Source organism: Dendrobium catenatum, unplaced genomic scaffold (assembly GCF_001605985.2).
Source record: "Dendrobium catenatum unplaced genomic scaffold, ASM160598v2 fragScaff_scaffold_864, whole genome shotgun sequence".
In the NCBI taxonomy this organism is placed as follows: Eukaryota; Viridiplantae; Streptophyta; class Magnoliopsida; order Asparagales; family Orchidaceae; genus Dendrobium; species Dendrobium catenatum.
In genome coordinates this window covers 305,166-332,242 of record NW_021319326.1, presented here as the reverse complement: position 1 = coordinate 332,242, position 27,077 = coordinate 305,166, and the positions used below count along the sequence as shown (strand labels likewise).

Sequence of the window (27,077 nt, the reverse complement as noted above, 5' to 3'; positions counted from 1 at the left end):
AATCTCCCATACCTATCAAGAGTGTGGCATAGTAAACCTCCCATCATTGCCCAACTTTTGATGTCCTTGATAATTTCCATTTGGTTGCTACCAATAACTAATATATGATTTACATTAGTCATTGATGTTTTATACCCATTTTATCAATCGATTTTTCTTGCCGTTATAAGAGAAAAAATCAAGTTGATCATTCATAAACTTACGTTTCGTTTGGGACGAATTTTTTACTATTTTTAAAGCAATTTTTTGGGACATTTAGGCCATTTAAGGCAAACTCACACACACAACACATACAAAAAAACTCGAATCCAAGACCTCTTTGTTGGAAACATAAGCTCTCAACCAACAGGCCAAGGTGAGATGTGTTTGAAGCAGTTTTCAAGTGCAAAAATTAAAATTTTTGTACTCCAAAACTGCTTTAAAAAGCAATAAGAAAACCGCCCCAAACAAAACCTTAAACATTTTAGAACTCCTATTTGAGCTTAGGAGTCTTCAAATATTACTATCTATCTTAACCTTTATGGTATTAACTCAAATTAATATAATTATTTTAATTAAAAATAAACATCATGGGTATTTAATATAATTATTTTAATTAAAAATAATTTAATATTCTAGTCTTCAAGCATTCACATCGATAAATATTAAATTATTTTTACGGCTTTGAACTTCCGTGTATATCTCTTGTTCGCTCTGGCTCGGCTAGGCACGTAGGCACGAAGGCTGAAGCAGAGAACGGAGAGAAACAAAGAAAGCATGTCTTCTTCTCCTCTGCTTGTCAAGATAGAAAAGGAAGATAACTATAGTAGTGGTCATGGATGGCTGTCGAAGCTTGTGGATGTGGAAGAGGCTAAGGTTCAGATTGGCTTCTCGGTGCCCATGATTCTTGCAAACATGTCTTTTTACGGCATTCCTTTGGTCTCTGTTATGTTCGCCGGCCATCTCGGCGACATAGAGCTCGCCGGCGCCACCCTCGGCAACTCCTGGTTCACAGTCACTGGCATCGCCCTCATGGTATGATCTGATTAATTACCATCTCTTTTTTTCTTTTTTAAACCCCTAAATATTTTTTTCTGTGCAATCAGGAATCTATTCTTCTTAAGATTATTTTTGGTTTAGATTTCTTAAAAAAAAAATCAATTATAAGTTCAGTTCGAATAAGGCATGAAGCATTTGAAGAATCCTCTGATCTATATTTTTTCTGTCAATCTCGTACTCTTTTCAATATTAAATGTAAAAAAGAGTTATTTTAATTTTTTTTAATTATAATCTTAATGGTAGCTAGAAACCAAGGAGGAAACGGTTGGAAAGTAAAAGCTCTTTAATATTTTATTAGCAGCTTAGATTGGCCTGTTGCCAGTGGTTGAAGCTAGGGGACGGATCAGATTCGGGTCGAACCTGAGTTGACCCGACTCTAAATGGGTTAACCTGAATCCGACTCCGGTTTCACAAACGAGTCAGGATTTTTAACCCAGACCTGACTTGTGTGGGTTACCAGGTTGATCCGACCCGACCCGCGACCCGTTTGCAAAATGCAAACCTGAAGGCTGCCAGGCTGGGCGGCATAGCGGATGGCGCGACAGGCATGGTGGGCAAGGGCAAGACCAGCGTGAAGCAAGGCCAGCGGGCGGGTGTGACTGCGGCATGTGTGTGAGGTCTGCAAGAACCAGCTTGACAACAGTATGCAGGTGTGAGGGCCAGCCGCCAGCTTGTGCGTGCAGGGTGACCGAACATCCGGGCGAGGCCAGGGCCAACTCGAGTGAAGCTCATGCGGGTTGGGACCACGGGTGTGAGGGCCAGTCACCAGCTGACACTACGCGGGCTTACGTGGACGTGGCGTGGACGTGACATGGACGTGACGTGGGTTTGAGGGCCAGCCGCCAGCGGAACACAGAGGTCGGAGGGATTAAGCGGACGCAACAGAGGTCAAACCTGGGTTGATTTCAGGTTGTCGGGTTAACCTGAACCCGACACGATTTTTTAAACTTTGGTCATTTTTTAATCTTTATTTATTAGATTTAGATAAGAATTTGACTTTTAACCGGACACAATGGCGAAAAAGGATTCATGTAGCTGACCCCACGTAGTGGGACAAAGGCTTGATGTTGTTGTTGTTGCTGTTGTTGGTCATTGTTTGTAATGATTTATAAACATGATTATTTTACTCTTACTAATAAACATTCAAATTTATTTTTTATCTTCACAAAATAACTTGTTCAAAGTATTTAAGTTACAAATAGAACATTCAAATAATCTCAAAATCTACATAGTGTGGAGGCAAAATACCGGCAACAAAAATCTCCAAATCATCTTATGTGATTGAAACTCAATAGTTATTATAACCTTTTCCATTCAAAGCATAGAGTTGGTGAGGTTTAATTTTTTTATTATTAACCTTGATGAAGAACTAATTATGAAGTTGTGCACCATTATTATTGTGCTTCTTTTTCTTATTCTCTTCCTTTATTTGCAGGTTGGTTTGAGTGGAGCTCTTGAGACGCTCTGTGGTCAAGGATATGGAGCAAGATCATACAACTTATTAGGAATATATATGCAGTCATCAGCCATGATATCTATAATCTTTTCTATTATTGTATCCATCTTATGGTACTATACAGAGCCTGTGTTAATTTTTCTGCATCAAGAACCTCAGGTGGCAAAATTAGCAGCTCTGTATGTTAAGTACTTGATTCCTGGGCTCTTTGCCTATGGATTGATTCAATGTATCTTGAGATTTTGCCAAACACAATCAGTGGTGATACCTTTGGTTCTGTTTTCAATTGTTCCATTGATCCTTCATGTTGGTCTTACGTACTTTTTGGCTAATGTCATTGGCTTTGGATTCAAGGGAACTTCTATTTCTGCGTCTATCTCTTTCTGGGTATCATTTCTTATGTTGGCCATTTATGTTAAGTTCTCCAGTAATTTCAATTTTACTTGGGGAGGATTTTCAGTGGACGCATTTCAGCATGTAATACCTACCCTTAAGTTGGCTATTCCTTCAGCTGTAATGGTTTGGTATGTTATATGTTTGACTTTAATGTTTCTATTTTAGTTTTTAAGGCTTGTATATTTGATTTTGTGTTCTATACTTGATATTTTCAAAGAAAATTTTGATCTTTTTTACTTCTGAATGTTCATTTTCCTTGATGAGTAATTTAGAAGATGTTAGTGGGTGGGTTGCTTTACTAATGTCTGATAAAAATTTTATCCAATGAGTTAAGGTCAACCAGTAGGCTATATCTAGAACAAAAGAAAATATCATTTGTGTCAGGTAGAAGGAATTAAGAGCTCATGTGATTGCTATAAATAGAAAAAACAGAAAACATTTTGAAAAATAATTATTTCATTTTCACCCATTTTGAGTTCCAATTCAAAATCATCACTTTTGATGGAGGGTTTTAAAAGTTTGTGATGCTTGAAATCAATATTGCTGACTAATTATATCCAATCAAATAATAGATTTAACAAATCCCATCATTTTTCTAAACATTATTTTTAACATCAAATAACCTAATGAACCATAAACACAATGCTCTCTTTTGTCTCAACATAATTTAAAACCTAGATTGATGAAGTTAAAATTATATTTCTTCAATATATTAAAATATGTCTCATGTTTCATTTCAAGTCTTCCATGATGATTCCTGGCATTTTTCTTGAGCTAGCATGAATACTTAATTGATCACTGGTACTATTTTGTATTAAATGGACACTTAGCTCTAGCATAACATGTTTATATATCTATGTTAATTTTGGGCACTTTAAGCTTTTTTCTACGACACTTAGGATTCGTTTGGGACGGCTTTTTTACTGCTTCTTAAATTATTTTTAGTAAAAAATTTACTTGAAAGTTATTTTTAGAAGCAGGGAAAAAATTGTCTCAAATGAAGCTTTACATCAAGGTAAGCCAATAAAACTAATTATTTTTGTTGACTTCAATTCATGATTAGCTTCTTTGAATTACCTGCCAATCCATTATGTTAGATCATGGACTTTTAGCTCACTATTTTAATATCTAATATCATTCTTCCTATAGTTTTGAGTATTGGGTTTTTGAGTTTTTGGTGTTGCTTGCTGGATTGATGCCAGACTCAGAAAGAAGCACTTCACTTATTGCAATGTGGTAAGATCTCCTACTCTAATTATTTTTTTACTGAGTTTACAATAGATTTGTCATCAGCTTTGTTCATAAACTAAGAGTTCTATTAAAACAGTGTAAACACAGAGTCCATCACATATATGATCACATATGGATTTAGTGCAGCTGTAAGGTACAATGATCTAATTCAGGCTTTGTGTGGAACGGCTTTATTACTGTTTTTTAAAGCAACTTTTTAAATCAAAAATTTTAATTTTATACTAGAATGTTGCTTTAAAAAGCAATAAGAAAGTTGTCCCAAACGAAACCTCAGATTCCTTATATCCACTATACTTTCAGCGTTATCCTTCACTGTAATCTGACTAATGACCTTGTAACAGCACTCGAGTTTCAAATGAGATCGGCTCTGGAAACATAAAGAAAGCCAAAAATGCGGTGGCGGTAACACTGAAGCTTTCAGTATTTCTTGCCACGGCTGTAGTTCTATTACTAAATGTAGGCCACGATCTCTGGGCGAGCTTCTTCAGTACAAACAGTGAGATCATTAGGCAGTTTGGTTACTTGACACCACTGCTTACCATGTCTGTATTATTTGATTCAGCACAAGGAGTTTTATCAGGTACTGTTCTTAGATGTTGAGTTGCTTCCGAAGTTTCAAGTGCTAATTTGCTATTAATTTTCCAACAATTCATTCTGTGCTGTAGATTATATCAATATGTACAAATAGGATGGTGATAAAATAATACATCAGCATAATGATCATATACCATATATAGGCAGACTGAGAAGGGGATTATGACTTCGTTTGGGATGACTTTCTTATTGCTTCTTAAAGCAAATTTTTTGTACTAAAAGGCTGCTTTAAGAAACAATAAGAAAGCCATCCCAAACGAAGGCTATATTTGTGCTTACATAGTTACCAAAGCCCTACATGGGGTCCTGGTTGGGTACCCATCGGGTACCATGCTTTACTCGGACGGGCTTCTCTCACTCACACCCACCCATGGTGACTTTCGGGATGCCGTACCCACCTATACCCACCCACTTTCCATGCTTTTGAACGCAGTCTGCCACTGACTGATGGTCTTGAGGCTTGATGCCCTTTGCTCTGATTGCAAACTTTCAAGCCGCATATCAGAATTTATTGTAGTTGCGGCGTGGTTAAGTGATGCACACTACGTAGTGAGGATTGCAGTAATATAAGATATACAATAATTATCAATGTAAATCGATTTATCCTCCGATATTGAGTACCCACTCATATCCACCCACAAGGCCATGGGCGTACCCATACCCAATGCCCATACCAATGGGTATGGGTGGGTACATGGGTGGGTGTTGGTATGGGTACCCCATACAGGGCTCTGATAGTTATATATAATATAACTTTTCTGACATAATTTTTTTCCCTATTTTTAATATTTTTTGTTATGGAACACTAATATTTAGTGTCTATTTCCTAGTTAACATGACTTATATTTTCATTCTTGTAATCACTGAATTTTAAATAGGAGTTGCAAGAGGCTGTGGTTGGCAGCACTTGGCAGCATGGACCAATTTAGTGGCCTTCTACCTGATTGGCTTGCCATTAGCTTGTCTATTTGGTTTCAAGATGAAATTATATGGCAAGGTAAAAAAAAAAAAATCTCTCTTTTTCTGTCTCAATCTTACATACAAAAATACAAAATTTGCTTGAGGAACTTACTAAGAAATACAACATAAATGTAGGGGTTATGGATTGGATTGATCTGTGGGCTCTTTTTTCAAGCCTCAACACTTCTTGTGATCACTCTTCGCACAAAGTGGGCAAGATGGGACCCCTCTGTGAAGAACAGAGAAAGCAATGTGCTTGTGTAATTGTAGTTGCTATAAGGATTATAGAAGCTGAAGAAAACCAGGACAGCAAGTGGTTTTAAACCATTATTTTGAACCACAAAAGTAAATTTTCCTTTTCAAATCTTAGGAAAACACCCTTCAGATTGTAATTTATTAAATAATGTTAGTCTTAAATTCCACTGTCTTGTTTCTGATTTTGATGCTCTTTAACAGCTTTCATTTTTAAGTTGGTCTGATGGTGTTCTTGATATACTGCTTGTTCCAGAATATATACCAAAGAACTCGGACTACCATATGCTATCTCTTAACACTCAGTTATTTGTTCCATCATTAACAATCTTTTTGGTTTCGCCGGTTATCACTATCCAACCCGGAGACTCGAATTAATGAGACGGGAACAGATGATTGAATGGTTAATTAAATTTTTGTTTGCTAAAACTATCCCCTATAAAAATTTAGGACGAGCCACTAAAACCTTAAAATAATTTGAAATAAATTTATATAAATACCTTTCATTTGGAGCGTATCGCCTATGGACACATTTTCACCGTCAGACCGTCTGTTACCGTCTCATTAATTCGAGTCTCCAGGCCAGGCCGTGACACTAGTAATCGAAGTTGATGCAAAGGGGAAATTAACAAATTACTCATCATGTTATTAAAAAATTATTATCAAACCATTATGTGACTTGTCTGTTCAAAAAATGTGCTGCCACACATCTTCATGCTGTGTGATCTTATTAAAATTTAAGAATATATGTTTACTCATCATGTTAATATATATATAGAATATAAAATGCAATTTTGATAACAATAAGATTTAATTTCAAGATAATAACAAAAATTTTAAATATTTTTATTCAACTTAATCATAATTCAATCACTCTTATTAATTCATTATTAGAAATTGCATATTGCCTGATTGCTTCTTATCAAGGCAAATATTTATATTTATTTTTTAATTAATTTATCAGCTATTAATGAATCTATATATTCATTTTGAACCAATTTTTTTCTTATTTCTCTAATTCGATGGACAATTTATTAGTACTTAGTCATGTTATATGATTATAAGAAAACTTGTTTGTGATTTATTTATTATCTCATTTAATTAGTGTAAAATAGTTATATGCTAATTTCAAAATTTTTAAATCGCTTAATAATTTAGATTTAGGCTTCGTTGGAATGATTTTCTTAGTGCTTCTTAAACCAGCTTTTTAGTACAAATTTTTTAATTTTTGTAGTTGAAAGCTTTTTTAAGAAGCAGTAAGAAAGTTGTCTCAATTAAGTCATAAAAATCTTTTTGTTAATTTGAGAAGTCAACACTTGTTTTAATTTTTAGTTTGTTCATTAACTTATTTAAATGTTCCTTCCATTAAATTAGGCAAACTAAGAAATATAAACTTTTAAATAAGCTAATTACTAAAATATGTGAAAAATCAGCTTTAGCTTAACACTAATATGAATAACTTATGTTATAACCAAATCAAGTCCAATTTACGAAATAGTTGGCCTGACTCGGCTTTACTATAGCCCTACCTCCAATCAAAGATCTTTAGTGAGACCTTCACACTGTTCTTCTTTTGCTCTCGCCCATCAACTTCTATATAATACCACTCTCTTGAACATCTACATAACATCTTAACTTATATCAACATGCAAAACTATACAAGTACCATAACATTCTTTCAATTGAAATCCGAGCTAAAACATACTTAACAACATAAAGATGATAAATTTTGAAAGACTCAATCACCTACTAGGAAACATCTCATCTATATATATAAGATTCATTAACTATTATAAGAAGGACTATATCCAATTTTTTTTAATTGGTAGTCAAACATTGGCTTGGTCGCATTAAAGATAATCGCCTTAAATGGTTTGGTCATATAAAATATCAGTCTTTCAATGACCTGATTAGGATAGTAGAGATGTTTTAGATCTGACCTATGTTGTCGTCTGTGGAGGGGCCTCTTCTTGCTTACTATGTTGATGTCTGTTTTCTTGTGGACTACTTATGCTTGCTATGGTGTCGTTTGTGGATTGTGCTAGTTGCGGGTTCTGCTCTTCTGGATGGTTGCCCCTTTTGTGTTTTTCTTATTTTCTTTTAATTTTGGTATATTGTAAAAAGTAGGACCATTGGCTCGTAGGTTTTGCTTCGAAGGCTGTATTTTTAGAGAGCTTTGTGGTTCTTTAAGGATTTGCATTTTTTTTATTGAATGCGTAGGCCCCTCTGCAAGTTTTTTTCCCAAAAACAATCTGACCTATGTTAAGAATGTAGTTGTAGACCTAAAAGACTTGATTAAAAATTATTAAAAAAAATAGATTTTTTTATTAGATTTAAATGAGAATTTAACTTTTAATAGCTGACCCTACGTAGCGGGATAAAGCTTGATGTTGTTGTTGTTGGTAGTCAAACATTGATTAGTTTTTTTTTTTTTTTTTGAGACGAGAAAGCATTATCCTTAGGCTAGTGAAAACTCCGGTCGACCTACCATGCAACCCACACCAATTATACGGTCAACACTTAAGGCTTTCACTGCTTGTCAAGGGATTCGAACCAGGGACTTGAGCTTTGCCCAACCGGCTCTTTACCACCCGGACAAACAACGATGGGTAAGATTGACTAGTTTAAATTGATGTTTCTTTTCCACAATTTAATAAGTTCAGCCCCTTCAACACGTCAAAGCATTGAGGTGCATAATCAAGGGATGGCAGTCGAACCCCATTAATATAAATATTATTACATTGAAATATATGACATACAACCACCTATACAATAATTTTTTATATTAAATTTCCATTCGGTAATATTTTTTATTGCTTTACATTTAAAGTTAAAAGGATGTTTTGCGTCATTTTTTATTTTTATTTTAAAAAATATTTGGTTGATACTTAAAATACTAAAAATAATATTTAGGCGTTTTCAAAAATTTTAAATAAAAATTAAACCGGCCACAACACGCCATAGTTAGCGGTCATCGTCACCACTAGCAACCAAACAATGCCTTCATCAGAAGCTATCGCTACCAGTCATTACCATTTTATACAATATTCATAAGAAAAAAATAAACTTTTTAAAAATACAATTATAATTTTATTTTATATTAAAATAATAATAATAATAATAACAACTTATCTTAAATAGCTCCTTACAATAGCAATAACAACATCAAGACTTAAATTCACTCCATGGGTCGGCTACATGAATCTTTTATTATTTTTTTTCATTTGTGTTTTATTAAGAGTCAAATTCTCATTTAAATCTAATAAAAACAGAGCATTTATAATACTTTATAACTAATTTTTTTTAGGTCTATCTTCATCTTTTTTAACATGGGACAAATCTAATGCGTCTACTCTCCTAATCGGGCCATCAGAAGGCTGGCGTTTTGTAGTCAAACCATCTAAACAGGTTATCTCTGATTTTATCTGCCACTTGAGCTACTCCAATCTTTTCACATATATACTTATTTCGTACTTTGTCTTTGATAAAAAAGCTACTCATCCACCCGAGCATCAGAATGATCTTAAATAGCTCCTTAATAATCAAAATTTTAATGCATAGAAGAACCCCAATAATAATATAATGGCATTAATCACAGCTGAATTTAGATAAATCTTAACATAGCACAGCCAAATGATTGGGGCTTTGACATAATGATTCTCAAGTGGGTTAGCCATAGTGTCATTTTCGTTTGGTGCAACTGAAACAGCATTTGGGACGCCAACAAATTTAATTTAAAGTCAAATCCGCACTTGAAGCAATCTGATTTATCCAACTAATATAATTATATAGGATTTTGATAAAAGCTCGTTGTTTCCTCAACAAATAACAACTTGCATGCACTATTGATAAGAAGAAATTATTCTGTGTAGAGGTTAGATGCAGCTCTATCTCCGAAGACAAATCAGGTGCAGCACATCAACAATAACGAGCCGTTGTACAGAGCAAATGGGTAATATGACGCATTTTGGTTGGTCTACAGATGACGTTTGGTGTCTGCGCAAAATAATTAATCTTTGATAAGAGTTCGTAATTAAAAAAATTATTTGATATCTTCAATAAAAAAAATGAAAATTAGACATTTGACTTCAAACATTGTAAGTTATCCCATTTTTCTTATTGCCGTGGGATTTTTTTTTTTTAAATAAAAAATTCTTGAATGGCTTCATGCTCATGGAGGAGGGAAATTATTGGGTTCAGGCACTGGACGACGTCCAAAGCCCAATGAAAATGCGCCAAATCATCCCCTACTTGGTACTGAGCTCTCTATGAGCTCGGTACTCCACAGTACCGAGTTCAATATTACTCGGTACTCTGAAGTACCGAACGGTAACCTGTATCTGGTGTCCGAACCCAACAATCTCTCAATGTAGGAGGCTATGTAGGGTTTGCCTAACCTAGTTCAAGCATTGAAGAACAAACTTAGGAGTTTGTAAAGGGATTCAAGTTGATATGAGGCAAAAAGTTTTATTTATGAGTGATTGAAAGAGGTAACTGTCTTGACCAAAGCTCTTAAATTTCGTTTAGAACTCTGAAGGTCATAGGCGTAGGTTAGAAATTTAGTATATAAGAATTGAGCTCCTCTGTCAGTTTATTGATGTGTTAGAGAATGTGCATCATCTATGGCCAGCTATTAATGATTGAGGACACATGTCGCCATGAATGGAAGAGCATGGAGTTATTAGATTTGGCCTTATGTGGAAGATAAACCAACTATTTAACTAGGATTTAATTTTGGTTTGACTGAGTATTTGATCTTTGCCTTATGTGGGACTTAGGTGGTTGTCTAAGGTCTAGGATTTTGAAGGAGTTAAATGGTCTAACCTAGGATCCTTTAGGACCATAAGATTTAACCTAAATGATTAAGATTTCGTTTGAGACAGCTTTCTTATTGTTTCTTAAAGCAGTTTTTTAGTAAAAAAAAATAATTTTTATACTAAAAAATCTGCTTTAAGAAGTAGTAAGAGAGTTGTCCCAAACAAAGTGTAAGTTTGGCCAAGGATAATTGATTTTAACCAAGGGTTAACTATTGGACCTAGGCAGGTCCCCTATGATCTTTGGTGATGGGGAGGGGTCCTACATTCCTTAAGATAGTGCAAATCTAGCTAGGTTAGCCTTGGATCTTCTCAATATTAAGAGATTTATTGGTCTTCACAGAGCGGTATTTCTCATTTTTGCAAAGCAATACCTAGCAAATACCGAGCAATACCGAGAAAATCGCGAACATAGCATTCTCGGGTTCCGCTCCGGGTCAAGTTGTCGGGCCGCGCGGTTTAGAGTAAGAGCACGTGGCGACATGTTATTGGCAGCCGAACGTAGCTCTAGTCCGATCAGAGGACGTAATAATTGTTCCAAACAAAGTGTAAGTTTGGCCAAGGATAATTGGTTTTAACCATGGGTTAAATATTGGACCCAGGTGGGTCCCCTATGATCTTGAGTGATGTGGAGGGGTCCCACATTCCCTAAGATAGTGCAAATCTTGCTAGGTTAGCCTTGGATCTTCTCAATATTAAGAGATTGGGTTACATGACCTCTACAGTTGATTAGGAGATCAAAGTTGAGTGAATCTGAACATTGGGTTAGGTTTGACTAATTAGATTTTGGTCAGCTTTGAGTTAGATTTAGAGGTTCTAGCACTTGTTTGGATCATCCCTAGGTTAACCTACATGTGGTATTTTAGCCAGGTTGGTAGAAAGGTAAAGATCCATAACATGAATATATAATAATTGAAATGTATGATCTCTAAATATGTTTAAATTTTTTTATTTAAAAATAAAAAATATGCAAACATTTTTTGTTTTTAAATAATAATTATATGTTATTACTTATTTAAATGCATGCAATTATATAATGCATGAGAATAACAAGCATACATGTCAACGTGATGAATATTTTGTTATTAAAAGCAAGTAATCTATTTAATATTGAAATTTTAAATTTTCAATATTAAATAAATTACAATAACAATCCAGATAAATATAAAATGTCTACACTTTTTATTTTATAATACAAATGAGTTTAAAGTTAATAAAATTTTTATACTCATTTAATACCAAATGGACATTAAATAAATAAATTAAGTTTTGTTTTTTATTTTTTTAAAAAATGTTGTTTTAATTCCATAAAACATTCTCTAAACTTAATATACAAATTTTATATTTTTTTTTCAAATAACATATTTTAAAGAAAATTAATGAAACAAAATTTATAATATTTGGTTTTTTTTTTCAATAAATTTTATAATTTTTTTTGTATTTATTTAAATAGATTGTACAACCTACAAATTAACTAGAGTGAGCTTGCTTGAGTAATAGATAAGGATTAGGTTAGTTGGACTATAAGCCCCTATATTGCATAGGATCGACGTATTTAGCATGAAAGAAAGCATTAGATATAAATATGAAACATTGGATCTTGAATTCAAGATTCCAATGAACATTGTATCATCTTCCTAGCTATTTTACCTAGGGCTAGGGTGGTCAAAACTTTTGTAGCTTTTATGTTGCATGCGAGTTAGCATGGAGGGTGGTTATGGTTAGAGTTAAATGAGCAAGACTGAGGTTTGCCTTGCAGGAGCTTCGCTAAGATAAGAGGCGGCACAACCATCAATTAATAAAAACATGTCAATTATATCTTTTTTATTTTAATAGAATATAATTAAGCTCTTGATATAAAATATAAATAGGATATAGATGTTCATGAGGAGCTTCTTTAAGATTTGTCTATCCTAGGCTAAGTATTCTTGGGCAAACCTAAGGAATTTCTACAAATTTTTTTTGCTGTTAGAAGGCAAAAAACCCACCTTTCAATGATTGAACAGGAAAAGACTATTTTATACTCTTTCATTTTGTTTCAATTCATAGTGGCCAAAACAACTTGTGTACAAAGCTTTTAGGCCCAAAATCAAGTTGTTAATAATGAAGCTCTTATGTGTCTCCCAACTCTATTGGTTTAGCCTATGAGGGGATAAGATTGTCTATGAGAGTGTAAAACTAGCTAGATGCTAAAGATTGATGACACATGTATTCATGTAAGAAAGAGGTGTGAGTTGTTATATTTAGCCTTAAATGAAATATAAGTAAAGAGTTTGACTAGGATTTATTTGGGTTCTTCCAATCATTTAAGCTTTGCCTTAAGCGGTATCTTGAGGGTTAGGTGATTGTTTAGAGTATAGTGTTCCTAATAGGTGAAATGGCCTAGCTTAGGGAAAAAAAAAAAAAAAACTAATGAACTTATGTGGATACCTTATGATCTAATGTGATTTGGATAGGTCCCACACTTTTCATGGTGGTTCACATATATCTAAATTAGCCTAAAGTCAGCTTATTGTTAAGATATTGAGCTACATTGACCACTAGGGTTGACATGGAGATTGTTGTTGATTAGATGTGACCCAGCATTAATTTGATCAATAGATCTTGATAGGGTATGAGCCAAGTTTAGAGGTTTTAGAATCTATATTGGTCATCCTTATGTTAACTTATATTTGACATTCACACTAGGTTGATCATAATGCAATCTTAAATCCAATGTCAATTAAGGTCAGCTTAGGTTATAAGTGATCGGCCTATGTCTCCCTAATGTAAATGTGATGTTATAGATGGTCTAATCATATCATTAACCTTATTATTTGTACACCATCATAAGTAATTTGTGAACATAAGATAAAAAAAATTTCATTAAAAAATCTTTTTGGACATATTTCTTTAAGAAGAAATAATGGAGGTACTATTCCAATTAAGCATATTATATGTCCCATAATGTTAAATTTACTTTTTGAAATAAGACAAATTAGACAATTTCTATAACTCATATTGCCTTCATTTATAATAATTCCGAATATCTTTACCTCATCATTCATATTTAATGTATTTAAAATATATCATACAAAATATATAAATATTTTAATAAATTAAAATTTTTATGTAACCAAATAACAACTACATTTTAAAATCTTATACATTATAATGCACCTAATCCGTCGACCCACGTGCCAACCTGAGTCTAGCACAATTCTCCACTCCCAATAGCTCTCCCTCTCTCTTAAATATTCCGACGTTGAAGGGGAAGCCGATGATAACCCCGCGAAGCCTCTACCTGCGAATCCATCGCTTCCCGGCCGACGGCGAGCGCCTTTTGGGCGAGCAGTCGCAGTCCGTTGAACTATCCCTTTCTTTTCTCCTAATCCCACCTTTTCAATTTCCGGAGTTGGTTGATAGTTGACTCCATCCTAAGCAATCCCCAACCTCTCTATTTCCCTTGCTTTTTTTTTTATCTTTCAATTTATCTATCGATAGTTGATTTCTTCTAAGGCATCGCAGTTGGTGGATTGATTCGTCTCTCATGTTAAGAGCGAGAAATCCTCACTCCTGAGGCTTACAACTGCCGGGAGGAATGACCTTGTTTAGAAGGAGATTTGGGACTCACTATGGCGTCTTTGCGGTTCTATGGTTGATCCTCACATGTGTGCGAGAGGCCGCAGCGCTGCGGCCGATCAGGGACAGGGGCCCCTCTGCTTCGACGTCATGGGGTGATGAGGTATTGTGTTGGTTCTCTTTCTCCTTCTCTGTTTATCTGTATTGAATTTCTTATGCGATTTTGGGTTCAGTTGGAGGATGGGGCGGGGGTGGGAAGTTGTCTACCAGTCTTTATGAATGCCGGGGGTAATTTAAAACAATTTAGGGGGCGAGGGTTTAGCTTGCTGCGCTTATTTATTGACTGATTACTGATCGGAGGACAATGACTTGGCTGGTTTCAACTTTGCCGAGCTTGTTATAAACTGGTATGGCGAATCTTGTGCACTAGACTATTAAAATTTCATGGTATTGAGGGAATGCAAGAGGCTGGACTTAAACTGGAAAACAAAAGGCGGTCTTTTTACAATGATTTCAAAGAGCGCCTTCTGTTTTCTGTTATTTATCATTTTCTCTCTTCTTTTTTTTTTTTTGCATGTCATGTAATTAACCAAAAACAAAATTTCATTGTGTGTGTTTGTTGGGGGAGGGAGGACTTATTTGTTTTCATACTTGTTCACTTTTGTTTTCACTTTCATTTTAATTTCTGAAGAAATTATTAGGAACTTTCCTGTATGGCAACTTACTTATCTCGAGCTTATTGGTTCTTTCTTTTTTTTGGGAACAATTTTGTTCTTTCTTTTATTATCTTGTATTTTAGTATCTGAAGTAAGGTGATATTGATTATTGCACTGTTACTGGTGATGATTTTGATTTCTTTTCTTTGTTATTCATGTAATGCTTTGCATTGCTTTACAAAATTCTGATAACCTCTTGCGTAGCATGCTGAGGTGAAAGAATATGTTGTACCTTTATTCAAGCACCTTTGTGTGAATTTTCTATCTAGCTAAAATTTAACAGTTTGGGAACGTTGTGTTGTAACCTTGCTTTTGTTTTAGGCTTATTCTGTGTGGTTTTTTCATTGATTTATTGATGTTTTTGGTTAATTTTATAACAACTATCATGAATATATGTTAAATAATGAACTATGAACTTCTAGGATTTGTTTGGAGTTGGAGCATCATAGTGTTTGATTAATGTGGTTTGTCAACAATAATCTATTGAACCTTTTGAATGAGAGTTAAATAAAATATTTTTCACATGCAATTCAGAATTGTCCAGTACTCACAATCCTTATCATTGGGAGCATATTGAGTGTTTTTGAAAATCTCCTCTTTGTAGTTCTGTTATTTAACCTAAAAGAGATGATCTTACAAAGCATTTTGAAACTACGGTCATCCTATAGCGCATGAAGCAGGCATTTTAGCATTAAACTTCTAGTTTGCTCTGAAACTTAAATTATCAAGATTCTTAGAACGTAAAAGTTACTTTAAAGATAAATTATGTAACTTATTTTGGATATATTTCTCCCTTTTGTTTTATTGATCCTGAGTTAGTTTATTTTCCAGCATCTCTCCAAAATCTGATGGTGCTATAAGTGCCAAATCTGTCCTATTTGTATAATCTGTTGAGAATGTTTAGGATATATATTAGTTATGTTAAAACTTTTATCTAATCCATTTTTATTATTTGACACTTAAATAATGTACTTTTTGTTATTAGATATTGCGTTATTTGCCTCTCATTTCTTACAATTTGCAATATATTTTAGTTTCTCATCTCATTACATTAATAATTTTTTTCATTGAATTTAGCTATCATTAATTGTAATAAATGAAAACTTTCTGTATTGGTTTTGCTTTAAGATAACTTGTTCTCTGTATGAATAAACGAGTTCAAAATTTTTAGTTGTTTGATTAAAGCTTGCTTGCGCTTGCAGAGGATATTTCTTAGAAGAGGTGGCAACGACCCTACTGCTTACTCAAGATGGAATATTACCGGAACATACAGAGGTTAGTGAAGAATTGAAATAAGATGCATTTGCGTTTCTTTTACTGTTATATTTCAATTCAGTAAGAAGCCAAACTTACTGCATTCAGCCTACTTCAGGGTGAGATAAAAGAGGAAAGCATGAAACATAAGGGGGTTAATAAGAGAGAAAAGCTAGGGGGAAGATGATAATATAGGATATTTTGGAGGAGGAATTATAAGACAGCAATGTGACTGGGGCGAGATGATTGGGTAGAAATGGCATGTTTTCCCTAGTAATCGAATTATTTGTCAATTCTTAGACAAATGGCTAATGTACCTGAGGAAAAATGCTAAATAATATTATTACAACGTATTAATGAGGCTATGCAACCATGATAGTCTTAGGCGCTGACTGAGCCTTGAGATAGCTTGATGTTATTTATACTCATATTTGTTCTTATTAGATAGCATAGGGTCACATTTGAAGTCTTTCAATCAAGATTATGAAAATTGAACTGGACATTGATTCGGAAGGAGAGGATCAATATTCAAAGGTTCGATTAACTGGGTTGAATCGGATGATGTAATAAATATTAAAATTATTTTAATTTGACTTTAAATAACATAATAATTATATAAATATATGATAAAAAATAAAAAGAGGTTTATTATGAAATATACATCATACTCAAGAAATATCTCTAATAATTTTAAATTTTAACACTTCCAATATTTAAGTTACTAGTCTCTTCTTTTGCTGCCATTAACAAAATTTCAAACGATCATTTGAAATATTCTCTATTTTCTTGCTTTACAAAATTTATGATCTAAAAATGAAATGAAGATGAGAAAATTAATATAAACTAAAAAGATATATGATTAAATATAAGTTGATGTAAAATAATATTTGATACCCAATTGCATAAATATATTGCAGTTTATAGTATACATTATTTAATATTGATAAAATTGCTCATAATTTAAAACATCAATGATTCAGCATACACCATTAGTTTATAATCTCTATCATATGTATAGTATCAACCATAAAAATAAGTAAAAAAACTGTAGTCTAAGATCAAGTATATGTAAGATTCATCCCCAAAAGCTTTCAATTCATCATGTTCAAGAATTACATTCCTAGCACCACAACATTCATATTTATCTACAAATCAAATATGCAAATTAAGTTATTTTTTTATCCAAGTTATAAATTTAAATATCATCCAAACCTTCAATGAGTTCAATTTAGACTTCAATGCACTTAGTTTAATAAAAATTAATGTCTTAAAATTTTTTATGTAATGCATATAATTTGACAATGTAAGCATCAATATCAATGAAATAAAATTAAGTTGAGAAGATATTAAATTATTCACTCTAATTTTCTAAAGCCCTCCTTAATAGCATCCCAGGACACTACAACACTCATTAAACAAATTCACATACAAGTTGATAATGCATTATTATAAATGTCAAGATTCAAAGTATGCTGTAGAAAAATAATAAAATTTTTTTGAATTATTTTGTTTGTGTGAGAGAATTTGAAACCATTCAAATCAATTAAAATTTATTATTAAAATTTTGTGTTTGTAGATTTTAAATTAATATTCATTTGTAATCATTCAAATCAATTGGCAATATTACAATATTATAAATTCATTACTTTTTAAAAGTATAATTATTAACATGAAGCAATCATATCGCCACTAAATCAATGTGAAAGGGCTTAAGTACTAATGTTTGTTTATTTTCATAATATGCATATTTATGGGATAAAGGATTTCTGTTCTAAAAACATTGATAAAGAAAATTGAAGTTGCACTAAATGAAGAGTTATATATTAATCAAATCTTGATGCCAACGAACTCATGATGCATAGACTTGGACTTCGCAAAGTTTGATGAACTCTCTGTGAAGCTGGAGAACTTGTGAAGGCTGGAGCTGAAAGCTGAAGCTAGTGCCAACAAACCTGCGTAAGTCAAATTGTCGAAGCTGCTGCTGAGCGGGGTTGCAACTGCGAGTCAGTAAATAATCAGGAATAGGTGGAGGTTAAGACTACAATTTTTTGAAGTCTTCACTGAGGTTTTTTTTAGCTTTTAAATTATTCATCCTTTATTTATTAGCTAGGATTCACTTATGGATCCCTATTCGCTACAACAACAACAACATCATCAAGCCTTTATCCCACCGTGGGGTCGGCTACATGAATAATTTTTCTTCATTTTGTCCTATTAAGAGTTGAATTCTCACTTAAATTTAATAGAAAATATATTTCTAATATTTTCTAGCCAAGTCTTTTTAGGTCTACTTGTATATTTCTTAACATAGGCCAAATCCAATACATATGCTCTCCTAACCTAAGAAGGCCGATAGTTTGTGTCCAAACCATCTAAGGTGACTCTCTTTAATCTTATTTGCCACTGGAACTACTTCAACCTTTTCATGTATGTGCTCATTTCACATTGTTCCTAAGAGTGAAGCTACTCATCCATCTGAGCATCCTCATCTCTACAACACTTAACTTAATTTTATGCTTCTCTTTGAATAACCAACATTCTGCACTATAATTCCATGCTTTCTAACAATCGATGTTAAAAAAAAATTAATTTCTAACAGCTCTTTTATTTTTTGAGTACAGGAACATGGAGTTTTACTGGCACATCTAATCGTTCATCTAGGTTTTTGGAATTTGGAAAATCTAATGGCCTGTCTGTTTTGGAGCTAGCGAGTTCTCGAACAAAAATAAATGGTGTACACTATGTTCAGGTGAGGAATCTGGAGTTTTCCTTTCTGAAGTTTCTATAGCAAGCTAAAGATTCACTTAATCTTTGTCTTGCTTATTCGCTTATTCTGTCTAAACATACATTTTCAACTGCGGTACATTAATTTGGCTTTTGAACTCCTGTTCTCGCTTAAACTTTTAATCTGTCCTTTTATCCAAATTGCATAGAATCTATCTTGTTTTCCTGTTTGTCTAGTTTTATGGAGTAGAGTTCTTCTTGTGTATCTTCTGGTAATGCATGTTTTTTTTTTCTTTTTCGCAACATTATGGGAGGTTTTTCCTTCTTGCTTTAGGTTTAATTTTCCACATGTCTTGTTTAAGCTTTGCTTCAAATTTTACTTGCAAACTTAGCAATTGTTGAACTCCTATTTGCAGGAAAATCATAGCGTTACAAGTCCGACTTCAATTATTTATGGCATGTTCTCCTGATTTCAACCCAGAAATATCATTTTTGTTTCAAGGGTTGTTTTGTGAATGGAATTATCATCTTATGTAGATTTCAATGCTGTCTTACATTTGAATGTAGTGTAATTTAACCATTGTTGTTTGTTTTGTTCTATGTTATGTTCATAAATTTCAGTGTTAACAAGAATAATCAAATGTAACGTTAAGAGCTAGTATTTTCTTTTTTTAATTCCTGTAGCCATTATAATTATTTGACCAACATTTAAATAGCAATTCTCTTTTCTTAAACTGACATCTAAATAGCAACAATTTTAATAGGTCCAGATCTAAACAAGGGATAATTGTTTGAAGATAACAAGACACGAAGATGTCAGTGAACTAAATACTCATCAATAAAATATTGTGTGTGTAATTCCTAAGACAATGAATAACTTCATAAGATTTAGCTGATCACGAATGAGATTGACATCACTTAGTAATTAGTTATTCTTGAAAACTATGGCAAATAGTGTTCTGAAAAGCTATTAATGGCTATATACTTGTTGCTTCCTGGAATATTCGCGGTGGTAGATAAATATAAAGTTTAGTGTCTTAGCTTTGTACGAAGATCCAACACGAATATAGATAAAAGAATAGGGTGCAATATTCATAAGAGACACCATGATTTTTATGTGGAAAACCTTGAAAAGGGGAAAAATCACGGGGTCGGGTCTAGTTTAAATGAATCCACTAATATTTGTAGTTGATTACAGATGAGGCCCTTCTTTAGGGGGAAGGCCTTGGATCGATGTAGCAAATATACATTATATAGAGTGCATTACATGGTGAGAGTTGGAAGAATCAGTGTTGACCAGTTCGTTTGGTCAGCATGACCATAGTCGGCGAGCGATGTAGGTCGGAAAGACTGCAGTTGATGAAGGTGGTCGAAGAGACCGTAATCGGCATGCGACGGAGGTTGAAAAGACCGTAATTGATGAATGTGGTCAGAGAGACTGTAATTGGCAGGCGATAGAGGTCGGAAAGACCATAGTCAGGTCACGTTGGTGTCCAGGCAGAATTCTGGTGATAGTTAGTGGTCGGGTGAAAGTTCGATGACGGTCGGTGACCGGGCGTAAATCATGTATCAGTTGGTGGTTGGACGGAAGTCCGGTGACAGCTGGTGGCCGAGCAGAAGTCCGACGATGGTCGGTGGCCGGGCGAAAATCCGGCAACGGTCGGTGGTCGAGGAGTCTTGTGGGAAGAGAACTCTGATTTCTCTTCCTTCTTTTCCCCCCAGTGAAGAATGAGAGGTCTATTTAAAGTTTTCTATGAGTAACATGACCAGTAAAGAGGGAGAATATCAAGGGCATGTCGGGAGTGTTTCTAATGGACGATTAATATCAACTACTTTGATCATGGACTGTTTATCGAGTATTTAAATGCCTTATTGATGTCAGAATTTAAATGCCTTATTGATGCCAGAATTTAAATGCCTTATTGATGTCAGAATTCGACGATCTTTGGCTCGTCTTGTCAAGTCGCTCGATTCGACTATAAGTAGGGGTGTCAATTTTGGGTCACAGGTGGGGTTCGGGTCGAACCCGAAACTGATCGGCACTATTTGGGTCAACCCGAACTCGACTCTTTTTGAAAACGGGTCAGTTTTCCGGACCCAAACCCGACCCGCTTTAGGTCTGAATCAACCCGACACGACCCGAATGACCCGATGCCAACAAAAAAATGCTAGTTTTCAGGTACAAAAACGAGTCAATATTTGCTTTTCGGGTGAAAAACATGTCAATCTTGGGTTGCCGGGTCAACAATGGATCAATTTCGGGTCAAAGGGTCAACCCGAACCCAACCCAATTTTTTAAACGGGTAGAATTGTTGAACCCGAACCCGAAATTTTCGGTCCGGTTCGAGTCAAGTTTTCGGGTCGTGTCAAATATTAACACCCCTAACTATAAGAACGTTGCGTTTGGAAGTCGTTTGGTCGTCCAATTGATGGTTTGAACCTTCCAGATGCGCTTCGGGTCTTTGATTTGGACTCATTTGAGCTTGGATTGGGTCAAATTTGGTGTTGTTGGGTTTGTCTTTTCGAGATGTTTAGTTCGACTGTAAGATTGCTGAAATCGGAGTTTGGATGGTCCTGGATTTAATTTTGGAAGTTTCCAACTCAAATTTGCCTCAAGATTCTTGCTCGATCAAGATTAATTTTTGATGATATATCTATACTTAAGAAACTTAGACTTTTAACTCAATTAATTATCATATAATCCATACTCTGAGATTATAATGTATACTATTTATATTTTCAGTTCATGGGCCTTTTGGAAATTGCTAATGAGAATATTAACGTGCTTGCCTAGCTTTTATTTCAGAAAAATTCTTTAAATTTGGGACAACTTCAAATAGTTTCTCTTCCGATCAAGCAATATGAGGTTTGTAGCTACTAAGGCTTTCTGTTAGTCTAACTTTCACCGTTATTGATGGTTGACTCATTAGAAGGAAATATAAAAATCACACATAACGAAGAAAATGAAGAATCTCAACAAGAAGGTGAGAGAACAAAGGTTGGAAGAAAGAAACCCTAACCTTGTTTTGATACTATGTTGACAAGTAGAAAGGCAGAAAAAAATTATGAATTTATTAGTTGATTATGCACAAAGTGTGTAAGTATATATAGACTTAGGCAAAAGTTTTACTATGGAAATAAGTCAAAACTAATTTAAAAAAAATGAAAAATATCCCAAAGAGAGTTTGGCTGCTAGAAGAGGATGAAAATGCACACAGATTGCTATCTAAGAGTCATAAGAAGATCGATTCAATAGTTACAACCATTAATTTGTGTGTTGAAGAACTCCTATCAAGATTGGTTGACTTTTGGATACCACCATCATTCAATATTTTGATTTTTCTAGCTGACAACTTAGAAGGTTGATAAAAAAATTGGGATCCAATTTATTGAATACTCTACTATAGTAATTGATATTCATTTGTTTTATTTTTCTATGATGCTTTTCATGATCTACGTGAATAATCTTTTACTTGTTATCAACTTGGTGACCTCCTTATGGTGAGTTCTTTAATTAATTAATTCTCTCTCTCTCTCTCTCTTATTTACGCCAAATTTAGTAAATTTTTCTTACAGGTAGTAGTGGTGTAAACAAGCTGAGCCTAGTAAGTTAAACTTTGTCTAGCCGGTCTTGTTAAGAAAATGCACTTATTGTTATTCATCAATCTTATTTGTTTATAGAGTCAAATACAACTTGTATGCCTAACTGAAAGTCTTTCTTAGATTCTTACAATCATGTATCTTCCACACATAAACACACATTTTTATCTATAAGTTTAATAAATCTTTTGTTGTGCCAAATTATATTGAGCTAGGCCATGTTTTTTTTTTTGATGTTTAAGTCAATTAAGACAAACTCACACACACATCATATACGCAAGACTCGAACTCAAGGCCTCTTAGTTGGTAGTCAAAGCTCCCAACTAATAGATCAAGATGAGCTGCGTAGCTAGGCCATGTTCATGTTCTTTTCATCTAATAAACTACTCACCAAGGTTAATTATTCATGAAAATATCGCTAGGTCGACAGCCCTAATTGATAACACTTAGCTGTTCTATTCTTTATTTCTTTTCATTTTCTCTGCCTATGTGCTTTTTTACCATGTGAAGTTTTTGTCTTATTTAAGATGAGGGAATTTGAGTAGTGTTTGCAATTTTACCACAATGATGATACAAGCAATAAAGTAAAAGCAGCGGAAAATAAAGGACAACATGATTTAACGTGGAAAAATCCAAAATAGGAAAAAAACCACAGAGCCACACCACACCAAGAAATCCTTTATTAAAATTGGTATAAATAAGTACAAATCTCTATTCTTTCGCACTCTCTCCTTGCTTCTCTTCTCACATTCACTGCTCTCAACACTTACCATAACTAAAAATAAAAGAGAAAGCTGAGTAAAATAACTCCAAGGAATGCAAACCTTCAGAAAACGATAAAGAAACCGTCCAGTCCGTCTCGCAGCACTGCAGTGCTCAGTCTCTATCTTGACCCGCTGCGGCGCTGCGGCGCCATATCTCGACCACCGTTGTGCTCTGCTATCTTTCGTTCAGCACTGGGGCACTTGAAAATACAGCGCAAAGGCTCTCGGGTACACAACGACGGGGCATTCTACGGGGAAAAAAATTCCGGTTGCAAAGCACCCGAACCCAAGTAGGGGATAAACTCCCCGCACCCCCTAGTGCACACGACAAGCTTTGAGGTCCGAGACAACATAATAATAAGATTGATCAATACAATCAGATTCCACACATAACAAATTTCTGTTTAGATATTTACCTATTAATCTTTAACCTGTTCAGGTCTGATCTATGTTTATGCTGAAAGTAGTTTTAATGTGACGTTAGTCTTGATACATTCTGCTGTTCAGATATTTAATATGTATATAGTTTGTTGAATAGAGCAATTGGAAAATTTTCATCTAACAAATAGTCTGTTGTGTTGCATGTTATTCGCTTATTGAAATTCTACCGGTCTTTGTCCAATCCTGAAATAGTGTTGCATTGGTTTGCCTACACAATGGTATATCATGAAATTTAGGGGAATAGCTGGGGATCTTTTTTTTTTTTATATATATAATGTTGAACTATGCACCCTGTAAAAAATTCTTGCTGTGATGATCCTCAACAACCCATGAATAGCATCGTATAGTTAACTTCTTATTTTGAACCGATTATAGGCCTGTAGCAAGAGTTCAGTTCTCCCCTGCTTTTCCTCCAGTTATTTGCAATAAAAAAATGCATGCTTAAATTGCTGTGTTTTAACTCAACATATCCCACACAATGATGATTTTTGCAATATTTATGAGAGGTCTTTGTTTGGGATCCAACTACAAGTAGTTAACAGGATATGAATAGTCTTTTTAGCTCAAAATCATCTTACTACAATCTTATTATGAAACTCCATTATGTTCAGGAAAGAGCTTCTGCTTGTTCTTCATTGGCATCTTACTACAGGATTTGCTGATTAAAACTGTTTCATGTTAAATGCTATGGTTTATTAACCATATATTTGATTTGCTTAGCGGTGCTCTAATTCAGTTGGGAAACAATCAATATAATTTGAACATTATTCAACCCACCTATTACAACCCTCGATATGGCATATGTGATTGTGCATGCATCTTTTCAAGTTAATTCAGTTTTAGATAAAGGCATGTCTACATTTCAGATTCTACGAGTTGATTAATGATCACTGATGAATAGATAAACCTATCTGCATGATCATCTAAGATGCCTATATGCTTATGCCATGAGATCAAGAATTATTTATATTTCTGCTCTCTTTTGTATCAGGGAGCAGTTATTTTTCATGATGTTCACGACAGTGAGAATGATCTTGGAGCTACTCAAATGCGAGTAGAAGGTGTTTATATCTGGCCTTTCAAGCAACTTCGGCTGGTTGCAAGCAGGTAACTTTGTTGTCAGACGTGCTATTCAAAACCCAACTGTGCTTATTATCTGTTTAATCTTATTTTTGTTCTCTTATCATAAAGATGACTTGATCTGATGTTTAATATATCGTCATAGTTTTATTTTATATTGTGGTTGTGATCTGCGTCCATATAAGGCTATAATTTGACCTCAACTTGACCCAAATGGATCATTGATAATAGGCCTACACTTGCTAGTGTGGTGAAACATGCTACAATAAAGGCAAGGCATCATTAAAAATATAAAATAAAAGACTAGATGTTTCATCTCTCCTTAACTCATGAATGTGAAATATTAGAAGCCAGTGAAAAGGAAAATGGTTAAATTCTAAAATGTGCATAAGCAAAAGATTTTCCTGCAAAAAGGTAACCAATATTATGGCCCCAATGTTGAATAACATGTTTCCTTTAATTTGTGGGATTATAGTGATCTCCTTATTTCTGCGGGCTTTCCAAAATGAGGCGGTGAATTGCTTCTGTGAAGCTTGTATGTGTTAAGATCAAGTATTTTGGATTTATTATATTGAATAATGGGATAAAGATGATAAAACTTATGGAGTTACGATTGTGTAATTATAATGGAGAAGTGTCTTAGGAATATTAAACAATAATAATATATCACAAGGACTTAGAAATTTTTATAAGCTTGTAATTAGATCAAGAATACATATGGATTTGAATTTTGAATAGTTAGAAGTTATTGGAGGTTAAGTTGAGCATTACAGTATACTCTTATATGTTTATTTAGGTATTTCACATGTACTTAGTAGTTTCTAGCTGGAGAACTAGGCTAGAGTCATCCTAGTTCTTGAGATCACTTGCTGTCAAAGACACTCGCCCATCAAAGACACTCACCAATAGGGAACGTGACTTGTTTCGGTCGATTGATTTGAGGAGGCATCATAGAAACAACACCGGGGAACTCTTATAGGTTCCTCCAAGCCTAATGGAGATAGTCACCTAGAAGGAATTCGGTATCTTGAGATCACTTGCTGTTATTCAGGCCATTAGACCACAGCTGACGCCCCACTACCAACTACAAGAAGTGTATACATCAGGATTTTAATATTACATCTCACCAAACTCAACTAATCCTCAGCTCGCGATCATCACTGACCGAAAGGACTCCTCCCTCGTGCTCAGAGGTTCATACACTACCCAGAGACTCGTGTGCATCTAGAGGACTTGCCCAACTAGATTCGTTCTACATGGCCATACCTTGAGGACTCGCTCATAACACTTGCCCATGAAGATTTGTATAGGGGGACTCACTCTAGAACAGTAGGTCATGTCAGAAGCAAAGAACCATGTGGAAACCTATAGCTAAGCCACATTTTAGATACGGACTATAATGAGTCAATTTGAGCATTGTACTTTCTTACTTTTTTAGTGCAACATTCTCTGTAGCCCTCTAAACCCTATAAATAAAAAGGCGAAGAGGCACATTTTGGATCTTTTGAAAACTGTCTAATCTTTATAATATTTTGAGCATACTTTACATTGCCATATTCCTCTATCTCTCTCTCTCCATAGTCACCCAAACCTCTCTATTCTTTAGTTCACGCCTAAAAAATTGTTTGCTAGTAAAGCTGGGTATCATCCTAGACAATTTGGATCTAACAATTCCAAAATTAGGAAGGGTAGGTTGGATTTGTGGAAAAATTAATGAATGATTAAATTTAGTGGAATGCATGGAGTGTCATCTGCTAAAGATAATTTATTTGAAAAGAGACTTGTGTGTTTGGCATATACAATAAAATATAAAATGCACCGATTAGACAGGGAAAAAACTTACTTTTGAGGATTAGGAAGAAAAAAGGGTAACATGAATAAACATTGTTGAGTTTTTTATGCGAACATCCGACGGTGGGCATTAATCAAAGGAGGAGACCAAGATCTCGACGGCCGAGATCCCTTCATTTTATCTTATTTTATTAATTGTAATTTTTATTTAATTATGCATTTTTCTTTTTTTACCCTTAAGGGATTTATTTTATGTAAGCCCAAGGGGCAAAATTGTCTTTTAGTTTCTTTTAAGGCCTATATATAGAGGTCTTTGCTCTTGTATTAGAACATGATGGATTATTGATACAAAAAAAAAAAAAATTTTTTTTGCACTTTGGTTCTT

At 34.2% G+C, this 27,077-nt stretch overlaps 2 protein-coding genes across 2 annotated transcripts in view; both read left to right on the top strand.

The window, feature by feature from the left end:
* Positions 1-667: 667 nt before the first annotated feature.
* LOC110096365 (protein DETOXIFICATION 18) lies at positions 668-6,161 on the top strand. The gene is made up of 7 exons (XM_020822269.2): positions 668-1,014; positions 2,474-3,018; positions 4,040-4,126; positions 4,218-4,274; positions 4,483-4,721; positions 5,614-5,732; positions 5,831-6,161. Exons 1-7 carry the CDS (start codon positions 757-759, stop codon positions 5,957-5,959), a joined length of 1,434 nt encoding a protein of 477 aa, XP_020677928.1. The 5' UTR covers positions 668-756; the 3' UTR covers positions 5,960-6,161.
* Positions 6,162-13,939: 7,778 nt separating this feature from the next.
* Positions 13,940-27,077, top strand: part of LOC110096345 (transmembrane E3 ubiquitin-protein ligase FLY1) — a 31,890-nt gene continuing 18,752 nt past the window's right edge. The window contains exons 1-4 of the mRNA XM_020822245.2: positions 13,940-14,485; positions 16,241-16,313; positions 18,914-19,041; positions 24,813-24,928. Coding sequence (XP_020677904.1) covers positions 14,342-14,485; positions 16,241-16,313; positions 18,914-19,041; positions 24,813-24,928 — 461 coding nt within the window. The 5' untranslated portion in view covers positions 13,940-14,341. The remainder of the gene's footprint in view (positions 14,486-16,240; positions 16,314-18,913; positions 19,042-24,812; positions 24,929-27,077) is intronic.